At 40.3% G+C, this 12,508-nt stretch overlaps 1 protein-coding gene across 2 annotated transcripts in view; it reads left to right on the top strand.

Moving 5' to 3' along the window:
• The window catches only part of AFF2 (AF4/FMR2 family member 2), a 3,001,139-nt gene extending 2,990,282 nt beyond the window's left edge, over nucleotides 1-10,857 (top strand). For both annotated transcript variants that reach the window (XM_044057592.1, XM_044057591.1), the window contains one exon: nucleotides 10,269-10,857. In XM_044057592.1, coding sequence (XP_043913527.1) covers nucleotides 10,269-10,390 — 122 coding nt within the window. In that variant the 3' untranslated portion in view covers nucleotides 10,391-10,857. The remainder of the gene's footprint in view (nucleotides 1-10,268) is intronic.
• The last annotated feature ends 1,651 nt before the right edge of the window (nucleotides 10,858-12,508 follow it).

Genomic DNA, 12,508 nt, shown 5'->3' with positions numbered 1-12,508 from the left:
AGATCTGAGTGTTCCCATTTAGATTCTTGACATAGCTATAGAATGCTTTGTGGTTGTCTTTAGAGTCAGTGGCAATTTTGTTTTCGTAACTAGCTTTGGAGGATTTTATGAGGGATCTCAGCTTCTTACTGAGGTTGACCAGGAGTTCCTCCAGTCATGGGATTTTACTCTTTTTTGCAACAGTTTCTTTCTTCTGTTGTAGAGTTTATTTATGGCAGAGGACCACCAGATTGGCTTCCTTTTTTGGAGGATAACATCTTGGTTCTATTAGGGATAGCATGATCCATGCACTCGTGTAAGTGCTTATAAAGTGCATTTGTGTAGGATTCGGCAGTCATACCTCTATTGTCTGTCTGCATGGGTGTCATGAAGTTTGCCACTTCTGTCTTAAGAAGTGTGAAGTTGGCTTTTGAGAAGTTTTTTACGATGGTTTCCCTAATTGGGGCTGGGGGTGGGATGTGGATGTCTAGGCTGATTAGCTTGTGGTCGGATCTGACCAACGAGGAATTGACCTCTGGTGTGGAACACCGGTTTCCCATGTTGGTGATGACCAGGTCTAGGATATTGCTGCCCCTGGTGGGGGTGTGAATAAGTTGATCCAAGGCGTTGGAATTTATGAATTCTAGAAAACGTTGAGCAAAAGAGTTGGTACATGAGTAGTTTTCCCAGTTAATGGTGGGGTAGTTGAAATCGCCCATTATTGGGGTGTTGGGTTGTACCCTAATACTTTCCAGTGTATCAAGAAATGAGGAGTGTGAATCCTGGGGCATGGTGGGGGGTCTGTAGCAAGCTACAATTTGGATTCGGTCTTGCCCAGAGTTAGTTGCACTTGGATAATCTCGGATGCATTATGCTGTGCAACTAGCCTGGAGGTGTGGATATCCTTAATGAATATGGACACGCCTCCACCTTTAGTGCTTCTTTCTGGGTTAGGTGGCCGAAAGGTGTGGTATGAATTGAAGCCTGGTAATGCAGGGGTGCTCTCTGGAGCTTTGAACCAGGTCTCTGTCACTGCACAGATGTCAATGTTCTCCATTTTAAGGAGTGCCTTGAGTGAGTGCATTTTGAGGTTTAGACTTCTAGCATTGAGTAGCATTACCCTCAAATTTTGCTTGCTTGTACCGGTTACAGTGGTGAATTTGTCATTTGAACCTTGCCTAAAAAAGGCACTATAGGGGTGGCAAGAGTCTTAGCCACTATCCGGAATCCTAAGGGTGACAGGTGCAGGCCATCTCTGGCAAAGCATCGTGGACTGTCGATCATGTCGTCCCAGGCAGACAAATACTGGATCCCCTTAGAATGACACCAGAAGCTTAGCCAATTGTTGAAGTCAATCATTTTGTCCTTGTACTGTGGTATCATTCTGGGTGATGGCAGGATGCTACTCAGGGTTAGGGTCATACCTGCCTGGGATACAAGATCGGAGAGCTCCTCCATGTCTCTTTTCATGTAGTCCAGGGAGGGACGTCTCAGGTCATTCACACCAACATGGACAATGACAGTGTCATATTTGTACTTATTGTGGAGTGACCTGAGTGCATGCGTTATGTGGCGGATCCTGGCACCTGACAGGCAGCTGACAGTAACTTTCTCCTTGTTTAGTCTAGTGAGTGGAACATCAGTGTGCCTGACTATAGAGTCACCTATGACTAGAGTGTTGGGTACGTTGTTATGCCTTATGGGTTGTGGTTGAGTGGCACACTGAGTTTGTGGGCTATGTGTCATTTGGGTTGTGTTGGGGGGTGGAGTTTGCTTGCGTTTATGCTTTGGATGTCCCTGATGCTTGAGCAGGTTTTTATTGAGAGCCTCCGTGAATGTAGGTGTGTGTTTTGTGTTTCTATGTGTGTGTTTTGGTGGTGTGGGTTTTGAGGGACTATGTGATGAGTGTTGCATAGAAATTTTGCTTTTTGTGATTGTATCTAATAGTATTGATCAGATATGAGTCACATTGCTGTCTGGGAGCTGTACATAGTATCTCTTGTCCAGTGAAGTGATCTTTCAGTATTGTGACATATTATTAGTTTTCAGGTGTTTTTGTAGATCTGGTGCAGAAGTGTGACTGGCATTAGCTGCCTTTATATAGGGGTAATTAGTTCCATAGGTGAGGTATGGCAGTACCAAAGGCTTTATCATTGCTGCCATATTTAGTTAATGGAACGTATGTATAGTTCATAGATAGAGTTCATAGATTAGTACTAAGCAAACTGCCCTATATATATATATATATCTATATATATATCTATATATATATATATATATCTATATATATATATAGTATATATGTATAGTAATGAAACTTATTAAAGACCTTAGTTTCTAAAGGATGCAGTTGGGGGCTTGTTATGATTATGGTAAATTAAATCAATGTCATTTTCATAGATGTTCCATTTACCAGAAGTAGGGATTAAAAACATAAAATCAACACCCATGGGGTATGAGGGGGTAATCCTCCGTAGTCCCATGCTGGGTGTGATTATCAAAGGTTGCAGTAAGATAATCAAAGGTTACAGTGAGATAGTCAAAGGTTGCAGTGATGCTGAGACAGAGAGCTAGAGCTGAGAGAGACTGTTTGGTTAAGATGTGTTTATATTATATGCCCTGAATGGTGGAATTTGTATTTATTTTATTTACATAGGAATTGTTTGAGTTGGGATCAGAAAGAGTAGTTGGATATTTCAGTGATATTTAGCAGGAGAAACTGTAACAGTCTAGGACAGAGAAGCTGCTGTTATAATAGTGTGCTTCAGTTGTGAGACTTTGGATTGCTGGGCCTGTGTTGGCTTGGTTCCCGAGATTGTAGGTTGGAATAGTTGCAGAGAGTCCTGTGGTAAGTGAAGATAGGGTGCCTTGGTAGGGTAGCTTGAACAGCACAGAGCTTAGAAGGAGCCTTGCTCTGCCTTCTACTGGCAGCCATTTGGCTTTTGATAGTGTGAGGCAATGATGTTCTTGACACATGGAATTGGTAACGAAGTGACATATTTCATTGAAGATGGTTTGCAGTGTTGTTGACTTATTGTGTAATGTTCTGGAAAATGGTAGTAAGCGATGTTCAAGCTGGGCAAACAAAATGCCTTTTCCTTGGCTGCCCTGGTAGGTGGAAACAGGAATTGACACATGGAATTGGTAACGAAGTGACATATTTCATTGGAGATGGTTTGCTGTGTTGTTGACTTATTGTGTAATGTTCTGGAAAATGGTAGTAAGCGATGTTCAAGCTAGGCAAACAAAATGCCTTTTCCTTGGCTGCCCTGGTAGGTGGAAACAGGACTTGAGAAAGTGCTTGACCATACAGTGGGGGATAGGTGATTTTAGAGCTGCCTTTTTTAGTGTGTCACTGAATGTTAAAAGACTTATCAAGCCAAATGCCCATGTATTTAAAGGATGTTGTTTATTTCCATACAGTTATTGAATTGCTCTCTGATCTGAAGAGTGTAGGGGCATTTGGTAGACTTTTGCTTGTTTTGAAGATCGTACATTTATTTTTTAGAGTTGAGCAAGAGTAATTTCTTTAGTTCTAGCAGGTATGTTTGAAGCTGACTTTGGATGCCATGGTAGGTAGGGTTAGATGAGCAGATGACCATAACCATCGCCTCTGACCACCACATGTCTACATTAGTGAGGAAATCATTCTATACTGTTCAAGTTATAAACAAAGGAAGGTCAGGTAGGTCTAATGAGGTCATTGTTCCACTGTATTCAGCATTCATCAGACCTATCAATGAGTACAATGCCACCTTTGGTGTGTATCTAACCAGGCACAACCTTCTATATGAATGCCTGCAGTGGTTCCCCACTAAAATAATACAGGGCATAACTAACATGTCCTGTGCAAACCACCTCAAAGCCCTATTCCTGCATTCTGTCTCTTACAGGATGTTTAGGGGGAGATCTGTGCCTGGCATACAAGGCATTGTCAGACCCCTCCCTGATGGACCTCTTGTATATCCACAAAACAAACAGTGCCATAAATACCCATTCTAAAGATTTAAACTGTGCCTGTGATATAAATAGGATCAGATGAAGAGACTGTCTCTTTTCTAGAGCAGGCTTTCCATCCATGTGAAGTAGAGTTCCTCCCTAATCAAATTCAAGCTTAACTTGGACAATTGCATGGGGAACAGGAAATTCACCCCTGGTTTGGCACCAATGTCTCTAATGGACACAGGCAGCCTGCAAATATTTCATCTCCCAAGCCCCTGTTTGCACTTATCTAGTGTACCACAGCTTGTCAGAGATTTGGGATGCAGGGCTAGGATTAAAAAGGTCCTAGTGGTCATTAGCCCAGTACACATCTATGAACCATGTCATGCATACAGAAGGAGTTGTAGTTGGGGAAAGTCAAAAGGCAGTTTATTTACAGAAACTGAGAAATTTAGAGGGGAGAGTATTGAACCTTGTGTTATACCTGATTGAGTGTAGGTAGTCTGAGAGTGGAAAATGAAGGTACTCTGAAAGATCTGCTAGAGGTGAAATCTAGGAACCAGTGAGTGGCTTGTGGGTTAACATGAATAAATGTAAGGTGTGTTAGTAAGATGGATTGGTCCACAATGCCAAAGACTTGGGTAAAAAGGTGTGTTAGTAAAATGGATTGATCCACAATGCCAAAGACTCGGATAAAAAGGTGCGTAAGTAAGATGGAGTGATCCACAATGCCGAAGACTCTGGTAAATGTAAGGTGTGTTAGTAAGATGGAGTGATCCACAATGCCAAAGACTCAGGTAAATGTAAGGTGTGTTAGTAAGATGGATTGATCCACAATGCCAAAGACTCAGGTAAAAAGGTGTGTTAGTAAGATGGAGTGATCCACAATGCCAAAGACCCGGGTAAAAAGGTGTGTTAGTAAGATGGATTGGTCCACAATGTCAAAGGCTCAGGTAAATGTAAGGTGTGTTAGTAAGATGGATTGATCCACAATGCCAAAGGCTCAGGTAAATGTAAGGTGTGTTAGTAAGATGGATTGATCCACAATGCCAAAGACTCAGGTAAATGCAAGGTGTAGTATTAAGATGGAGTGATCCACAATGTCAAATGCTCAGGTTAAGTCAATGAAAACAGCACTGATTAAGTTGTCTTTATCCACTTTAGTTAAGATGTCATCTATCAGAGTCCAGACTGCCATCTTGGAGCTCCTTCTTGACCAAATTATTTATTAGAGGGTATTTAATATTTTTGCAGGTGGGTGGTGAGTGAGTTACAAATAACTTTCTCCAGAATGCCTAGTATGTGGTGTATAGAAATAGACAAGAAATGGTTGTTGGTAGTGAGTCTTGATTTCTTTGGAACTAGTCTGGCAAGTACTGATTTCCAGATTGAAGGAATGCTGTTTGCTGTGAGACAAAGATTACTGATGGAGAGCTAGAGGGTGACTATATATATTCTGCAGTGATACAGAAACCATGAGCAGAGATTGTCCAAACAATAAGTGAGTCAAGTGGTATTTGTTCTAGCAAGGATGCGCTCTTCTTTGCATTAATCCAAATGAAATGAAAGGGTGGTAGGTATACTGGGGAACTGGGGTCAATCTGGAGAAACAGAAGGGGGTGGAAGGTAAGGAAGTAAAGTTAATGAGTTCTTTAAGAAATGTATATGGTGACATGTCATGCAGCCTCGTGTGGTTGGATGCTGTCTATAAGATTATTCACCTCTCATTGAAATGTTTTGGAGATTGTAAAGGGTAGTTTGTTTTGATGTCAGGCATTTGGCTTTGTGCCTGTGAATAACCTGTTTGGTAACATTGTATAAGAAGGTGTAATGTCCTCTGTTTATCAGTGTGTGGGGTTCATTTTCCATTTTTCAGTGCCTCATTGCAGAGTTGCATTAGGGTTTTAAGTTCTTTGATAAGCCATTCAGCTTTGCTTTGTTTGAGGAGATATTGTATTGGGATAATATCCATAATTATGTAAAAAAAACATTTTGGGAAAAGACTTGCCCCCTTTTCTTGATTTGTGGGCAATCATCATTCCCAAAGATCTACAGTGAGTGGGACAAAATGGTGTCTTTTTTACAAACCGAGTAAAACCAGAATGACCATAAAGCAATGGACACCTTATCTGTATTACTAGGGGCTAATTCAAACCAGAATGAATCTGACTGCAAAGACAGTAGCAGAAATGAGGGTCAGACAGATATGAATATTAATCACACACACAGTCTAAAGAAAGCACAGTGGCTGGATCCCACCTTAAGGGATGGGGATGCCAGAAACAAGATACAGGCTGTACCTGATCAGCCACTCATTTTTCCCAGTTTGAGGCATTTACAGAGTTGAAAAGAAAGGGGAAGATGTGATTAAACAGCTATTAATACTCCAAGCCTTATAAAACGCAATGTTGAACCTGGCTCACAGCTATTCATTAGGTGGCCCTTTAAGGTGAAAAGACAATGAGTGAGTTCTATGCATACTCTTTTGGTCTGCAATTTTTTCTGCCATATCAAGGTTTTATTCTACTGTTCGTAAGGGCAGAAAAGAAAAGTAATTAGGCCTGTAGTGTAGAAACACGTGACATATAAGAACCTATCTACATTTCAAAAAAAGGATGTAGTGCACCGGTTTGATGGCTACATGCATTAGTGCTGCAAGTCAATAAATCCCTTGGGCTGAGCAGGATCAGAAAGTATAGTAGGGCTGTACAAATGCTGTTGTATAAGCCCTGAGCTTTTACAATACATTTCATTTGCCTTTCCATAAAAATGAAGTTGCCCTTTTAGTAGACCTTTACAGTGAACAGGCAAGTGCTTATAATCAGGGCTATTGAGGGAGAGGTATTTCAGGTTTTGGAAGGAGACCACGAGCTACTGTGCAGTCTGATAGCAAGTTTAAAGGAAGAAAAAACTTTCTTCTTCTTGAGCCAGGACTAGATACGCTGTTTCTGGTCTCATGTCTGTGTTCTGGAAAGTTTAATGACTGTTTCTAGAAGCCAGATGAATGCTTTCTGCTAACCAGATACTGAGAAAGAAAGCCTGCAAGTGTAAAATTGTCAGGGGAATTCATAAAGGTACTATGACATGTACACCTTTCTGTACACATAATGGTAACCTTTTTGTATTCAGAAACAGCCCTACCATGGAGCTGCATGCTGCTCTAGCACAAGATGTGGCGCACCATGTAGGGCTGGCTCTGCAGCTGTGCGAATGTTAATACAGCAGCCCAAGGGAGGAGCATATGCTAATTGCCCATGAGGTCTCTCTTTCCCAGAACTGCCTCCAGGAAGGTATCTACATGCTGACTGATTCAGGAAATCTCTCAGGATGTAGATCAGCACAGCAGGCCCCACCGCATTGCAGTAGTGAACATAGCCAAATGGCCATGTTCATCTACCAGTATTCACAGCAGTATAGGGATCAGGGAGGAACCACTAGCCACTAGGGATACTATACTTGTGCCATAATGACACATAAACAAGTCTAAGGATCAGGAGATGGGGGAAGCACTTGTCACCAGGAATACTACACTTGTACCACCATGCTGTGTGTGCGTGTGCGTGTGTGTGTGTGTGTGTGTGTGTGTGTGTGTGTGTGTGTGTGTGTGTGTGTGTGTGTGTGTGTGTGTGTGTGTGTGTGTGTGTGTGTGTGTGTGTGTGTGTGTGTGTGTGTGTCTGACTGATGCAATTGCAGCAGTTAACTAATGCAGTGAGCATATCAGCAATATTCTGCACATTGCAGTAGTAGCTGCAGGTTGGAGTCATGCAAATTAGCCAATAATGAGGTATTTCCACTTCACAGCTAACATGACTCTGAATTACAAAGTACTGCATCATTGGAGGAGCCCTTTAACAAATCCAGGCTGTGCTTTAACAGTAGTGTGACAAATAACATTGTCCTTTATTTGTTACCTAAAACCTTTTTACTAAGAAATGTTTGATGAATAAGGGCAGGTGTGGTATGTTTCTGGCCCAGAGATTAAAGGGGAGACCACCCTAATAGCAGTCTTCTTGTAAATTATTTCCTGTATCCAGGAGTACCTGGCAAACAATTATGTTCCTGTTTAACTTAAGAACTCTACAAAGTAATTATTTTTGCTTTATGCGCTACTGAAGTGAAGCACATTCTTTTGTTGTTTGAACAAACAGTGGTCGATCCTGCTCACATCACTGTCTCCTGTTCACAGTGCAACCAGATAAGTAGGACTTTGTCACACCATGCACACAATGCGTAGACATGATTCTTTTGTAACCACGATGTTTTACATCTTTAAATTTCAATAATTTTCATAAATGCTATATCCAGAATGTTTTATAGTGTGTGTGTGTGTGTGTGTGTGTGTGTGTGTGTGTGTGTGTGTGTGTGTGTGTGTGTGTGTGTGTGTGTGTGTGTGTGTGCACGCATGTGTTCATAGTATGCTCAAAATAAATCAGTTGGCTCTGATGAAAACTCTCTGTTAAACATTTTGATTTTGATGCATTTTGCACCAACTCACTGCAAAATAGTTTAATCCAGAAAAGCACCAAACTGAACAATATAAAGCCTAAAAATATAAAACATTCTAGATGTAGCATTTATGAAAATGACTGAAATTTAAAGATGTACAACATTGTAAATAACTAGATGTAAAACATTGTGATTACAAAAGAATCATGTCTAGGCATTGTCTGCACGGTGTGATAAAGTCCTACTTATCTGGCTTCACATATGTATATGTATGTACATTACAACAAGCAATATCACTCCCCTGTTAGTGAAACTTTGGTGTAAGTGCTAAAATGAGTCCTGTAACAGGTGGGGGACAGGGACAGATCCAGTTCTCTATGTATATAGGGGAGTAAGTATTATTTCAACATTTTAAAATTTCACCATTTTGACATTGTGCATTCAGTATTATGACTTTCAATATACTGATTTTTAGTAGATTAGCATGAACCCAAAATCTCTCTCTCTATGTGTGTCGTCTTCTTCTTCTTTTGGCTTTTCCCGGTTAGGGCTTGCTACAGCGGATCACCTGTCCACTCATGATTGGCAGTGGAGTTTTACGGTGTCAATTTGCCAGCCTGGCGCCCAACCTTCCACAGAAGGCACACACATGCACGCACTCACTCCCAGGGCCAATTTAGAGTGTCCAATCCACCTACAGCATGTCTTTGGGATGTGGAAAGAAACCGGAGCACCGGGAGGAAATCCACACGACCACAGGGAGGACATGCAGACTACGCACAGAAGGCACCCCAGCTGAGGATCGAACTGGAGAACCTGTTGCTGTGAGGTGGCAATGCCGCTGCACCACTGCAGCCGCCCCTCTCTATGTGTGTGTGTGTGTGTGTGTGTGTGTGTGTGTGTCTATATATATATATATATATATATATATATATATATATACATACATGTGTGTATGTATTTTTATAGACAGATAGATATGGAGAAAGGTTAAAAGGGTCGCACACAAAAGCTAAAAAGCTAACAATAAACATCAAGATTCCAGATAAACCATAGTCTTCATTGTGTAATACCTTAAACTTCATTTAAAGGAGGCCCGTGGGATAAATGCAGATGACCCCATAATGGTGTTCATGTGTTTAATTTCTAAGGCTTCTGAATGCTCAGTGACTTTTTTACGTTTAAAGTCTTTAATGATGCATTCAGGCCTTTAAAGCCAACTCCATCTAGATGGAAATACGTATGTACATATGCATGTGTGTCTATGTTTATATATATATATATATATATATATATATATATATATATATATAATATGTGTGTGTGTATCTATCTATATCTATATATATATATATATATATATATATATATATATATATATATATATACACATACACACACACAGGTGCGTGCATACAAAATACTTATCTCCTGTATCATGCAGAGAACTATTAATGATGTTAACATTCTCCCTGTAGGGTTGCCACAGCGGATCACCTGTCTGCTTATGATTGGCAGTGGAGATTTACGGTGTCGATTTGCCAGCCCAGCACCCTCTATCATAAGTAACACAAAATTAAAATCAAAGTGTTACCAAAAAAAAGAGTTGTTTCAATTTTTAGTATTTGACTTTGAATATAACTGGTTTAAAAGAATTTATTACTAATAATGCTGCAGTATATGTTAATGCGATCCTTCAGAGCACTTAACAATTTTGGGCATTCTACTTCATGCAAATAAGCAGAATTTGCAGGAAATATAAAAATGCATCTTTCATATTAGTATATCAAGGCAAAGCTTAAGCTATATTAGCATACAAATTGTGTAAAGAAAAATGAAGCAGGAACCGATTTATTGCTTACACTTAATTCTTGCATATCTCTGTCTCTCTTTTTTTTCAGAGTTTTTCGAAGACCTAGACACTGAGATGGGACCTTTAACACAACAAAGCAGCATGACCAGTTTAGTTCGATATGTCCGACAAGGACTACACTGGTTGCGAACTGAGGGCAATATATTATAGTAATTGTCACATACACTAAGGTCAGTAGTGCTGTGACAGTATACAGACAATTTTTGGTGGCAGTCCTCACATTTTTGACAGTTTTCTGGATTTTATATGTATCAAGGCATCTTTTTTATACCTTACAAAAGAACCAGAAATCAGTATGAATGGTGACAGCATCTCTTTGGCCACTGCAGTGTTCCAGTTGCTCAGATTTGTACACAGTGCTGCTTTTCTATGGTGCCATTTTACTATCCTGTTCCAAATGGTACATTCCTGCAAATACTTTTTGAAATTCACACTGCCTTTAATTGATCAGGAACATACTGTGTGAAGATGTCAATGGCTGTGAAGAAAAATAAAGCATCCTAAACTAGATAAAAGCTCACGCTGTTGCATATCAGGAGATAAAGGCTTTAAATGTTAATGTGTTCCCATTTAAATCGTTGTGAAATAACTTTCCACAATTACATGTTTCTCATCCAGATCTGACTTAATTATTTTCTATGGCTATGTCAGTGTCAACTTTGTCCATGTTATCTGCTACTTTAGACCCAGTCTGTAATATAATTCATTTGTCAGGAAGTCAGAGAAAAGAACATTAAGCATCCTGTACTGAACTGTTCTCAAAGGTCTCAGTCTTTGGCAGAGAGTGATGGAGCTCTCACTGCAGCCCAAGCAACCTGAGTTTAACTAATGAATACAGGTACTGGTAAGACAGCAAGGGTAGATAGGACTGCATGGTCAAGCTCAACTCACCCATCCTACATGCTGTGATAGATTTTGGACCCTGTGTGTGTCTTACAAGGTAGTAGTGACCACATGATGAATCAACAGCACTAAGGTCGGTGACAGGTATTCCAGCCCATGCTGTAGCAGTACTTTGGTGTTATGCATGCACACACAACCTCTATGCCAGTATTGCAGGCCCTGCTTTAAATGTATACCAAGCAGCCACCATGGGAGAGTTAATCATACAACACCTCATGATTCCCACCAACTAATGGCCACCATCCTTGTCTCTTATTTCCCTCTGTCAGTGTCCTTGGATGCCAAGAAACAGGATGGAATGATTCAGCCAATGAGGAATGAGGGCACAATGAACCCAGAGCAGGATGTGAAAAAGAACTAGAAAGAAAGAAAAAGTTTTAATAATTGTATATTATATTGATTTCATATTATCTTAAACATGATCCATCCATCCATCCTCAACCCCTTTTTTCCCATTTAGCTTATGGGGTTGGGGTGTCACTTCAACAGTGACAATCATTTCAAGCTAAGGTTTATACCTCCAGGTCGCTAGCCCTGCCACAGTATCTCATCCATACCACACACTCATACCTATGGCCAATTTAGAGCATCTAATCCACCTACTGCAAATCTTTGGAATGTGGGAGAAAACTGGAGCACCCAGAAGAAACCCACGCAACTGCAGGGGGGGCATACAGACTGCACAGAAGGCACCCTAGCCAAGAATTGAACCAGAGAACTTTTTGCTGTGAGGCAACAGCATTAACCACTGCAGCCACTATGATACATAAGTTAAATATAAAATATGATTTTTTTTTTTTAAATACAGACAGTCCTGATAATTCAAAGTGAAGTAGAAGTGAGACGCCATATGTTGTATGATGCCATCAGTCAAGCAAACATATCAGATCTGATAATTCTATAGCAATAATGCAATGAACAGACTTCATGATAAAGAATGGCTAAATACACTGGGGAAAGTAAACAAAGCCAATACTACATTTCATCTATGCACTATGCCTGAAGGTAGGTCGGCAGACTCAGAACAAGACAAGCATAAGTAAAAAGTCTGAAGGGTGAAGCTTGGAATCTTATAATAAAAGCTATAAATATATTGGAAGAGGGTCTCTAAATTCTGTGTATCTTCCAAATTATACATTCTTACTCCAAGCCAGGCATACTAATGTTTAGGGGACCATTATGTGGAATCAGGTGATTTCTTCTTATCACATGACTTTTGTCAAGGTTTCTATATTCCTCAATCAGATACACTTGTTTTTTCTTGATCAGGATGTGCAAAATTTGATACAATTTACCTCATCAAAGCCCATTTTGTTATAGCCATGACAAGAACAGGCAACTTGCTGATTTAGCCCCCTTCTGTCT

Source organism: Protopterus annectens, chromosome 15.part0 (assembly GCF_019279795.1).
Source record: "Protopterus annectens isolate FY-2018-M chromosome 15.part0, PAN1.0, whole genome shotgun sequence".
Taxonomy (NCBI): Eukaryota; Metazoa; Chordata; order Ceratodontiformes; family Protopteridae; genus Protopterus; species Protopterus annectens.
The sequence above is the reverse complement of the archived record's forward strand: the minus strand, read 5'-3'. Positions and strand labels throughout refer to the sequence as shown.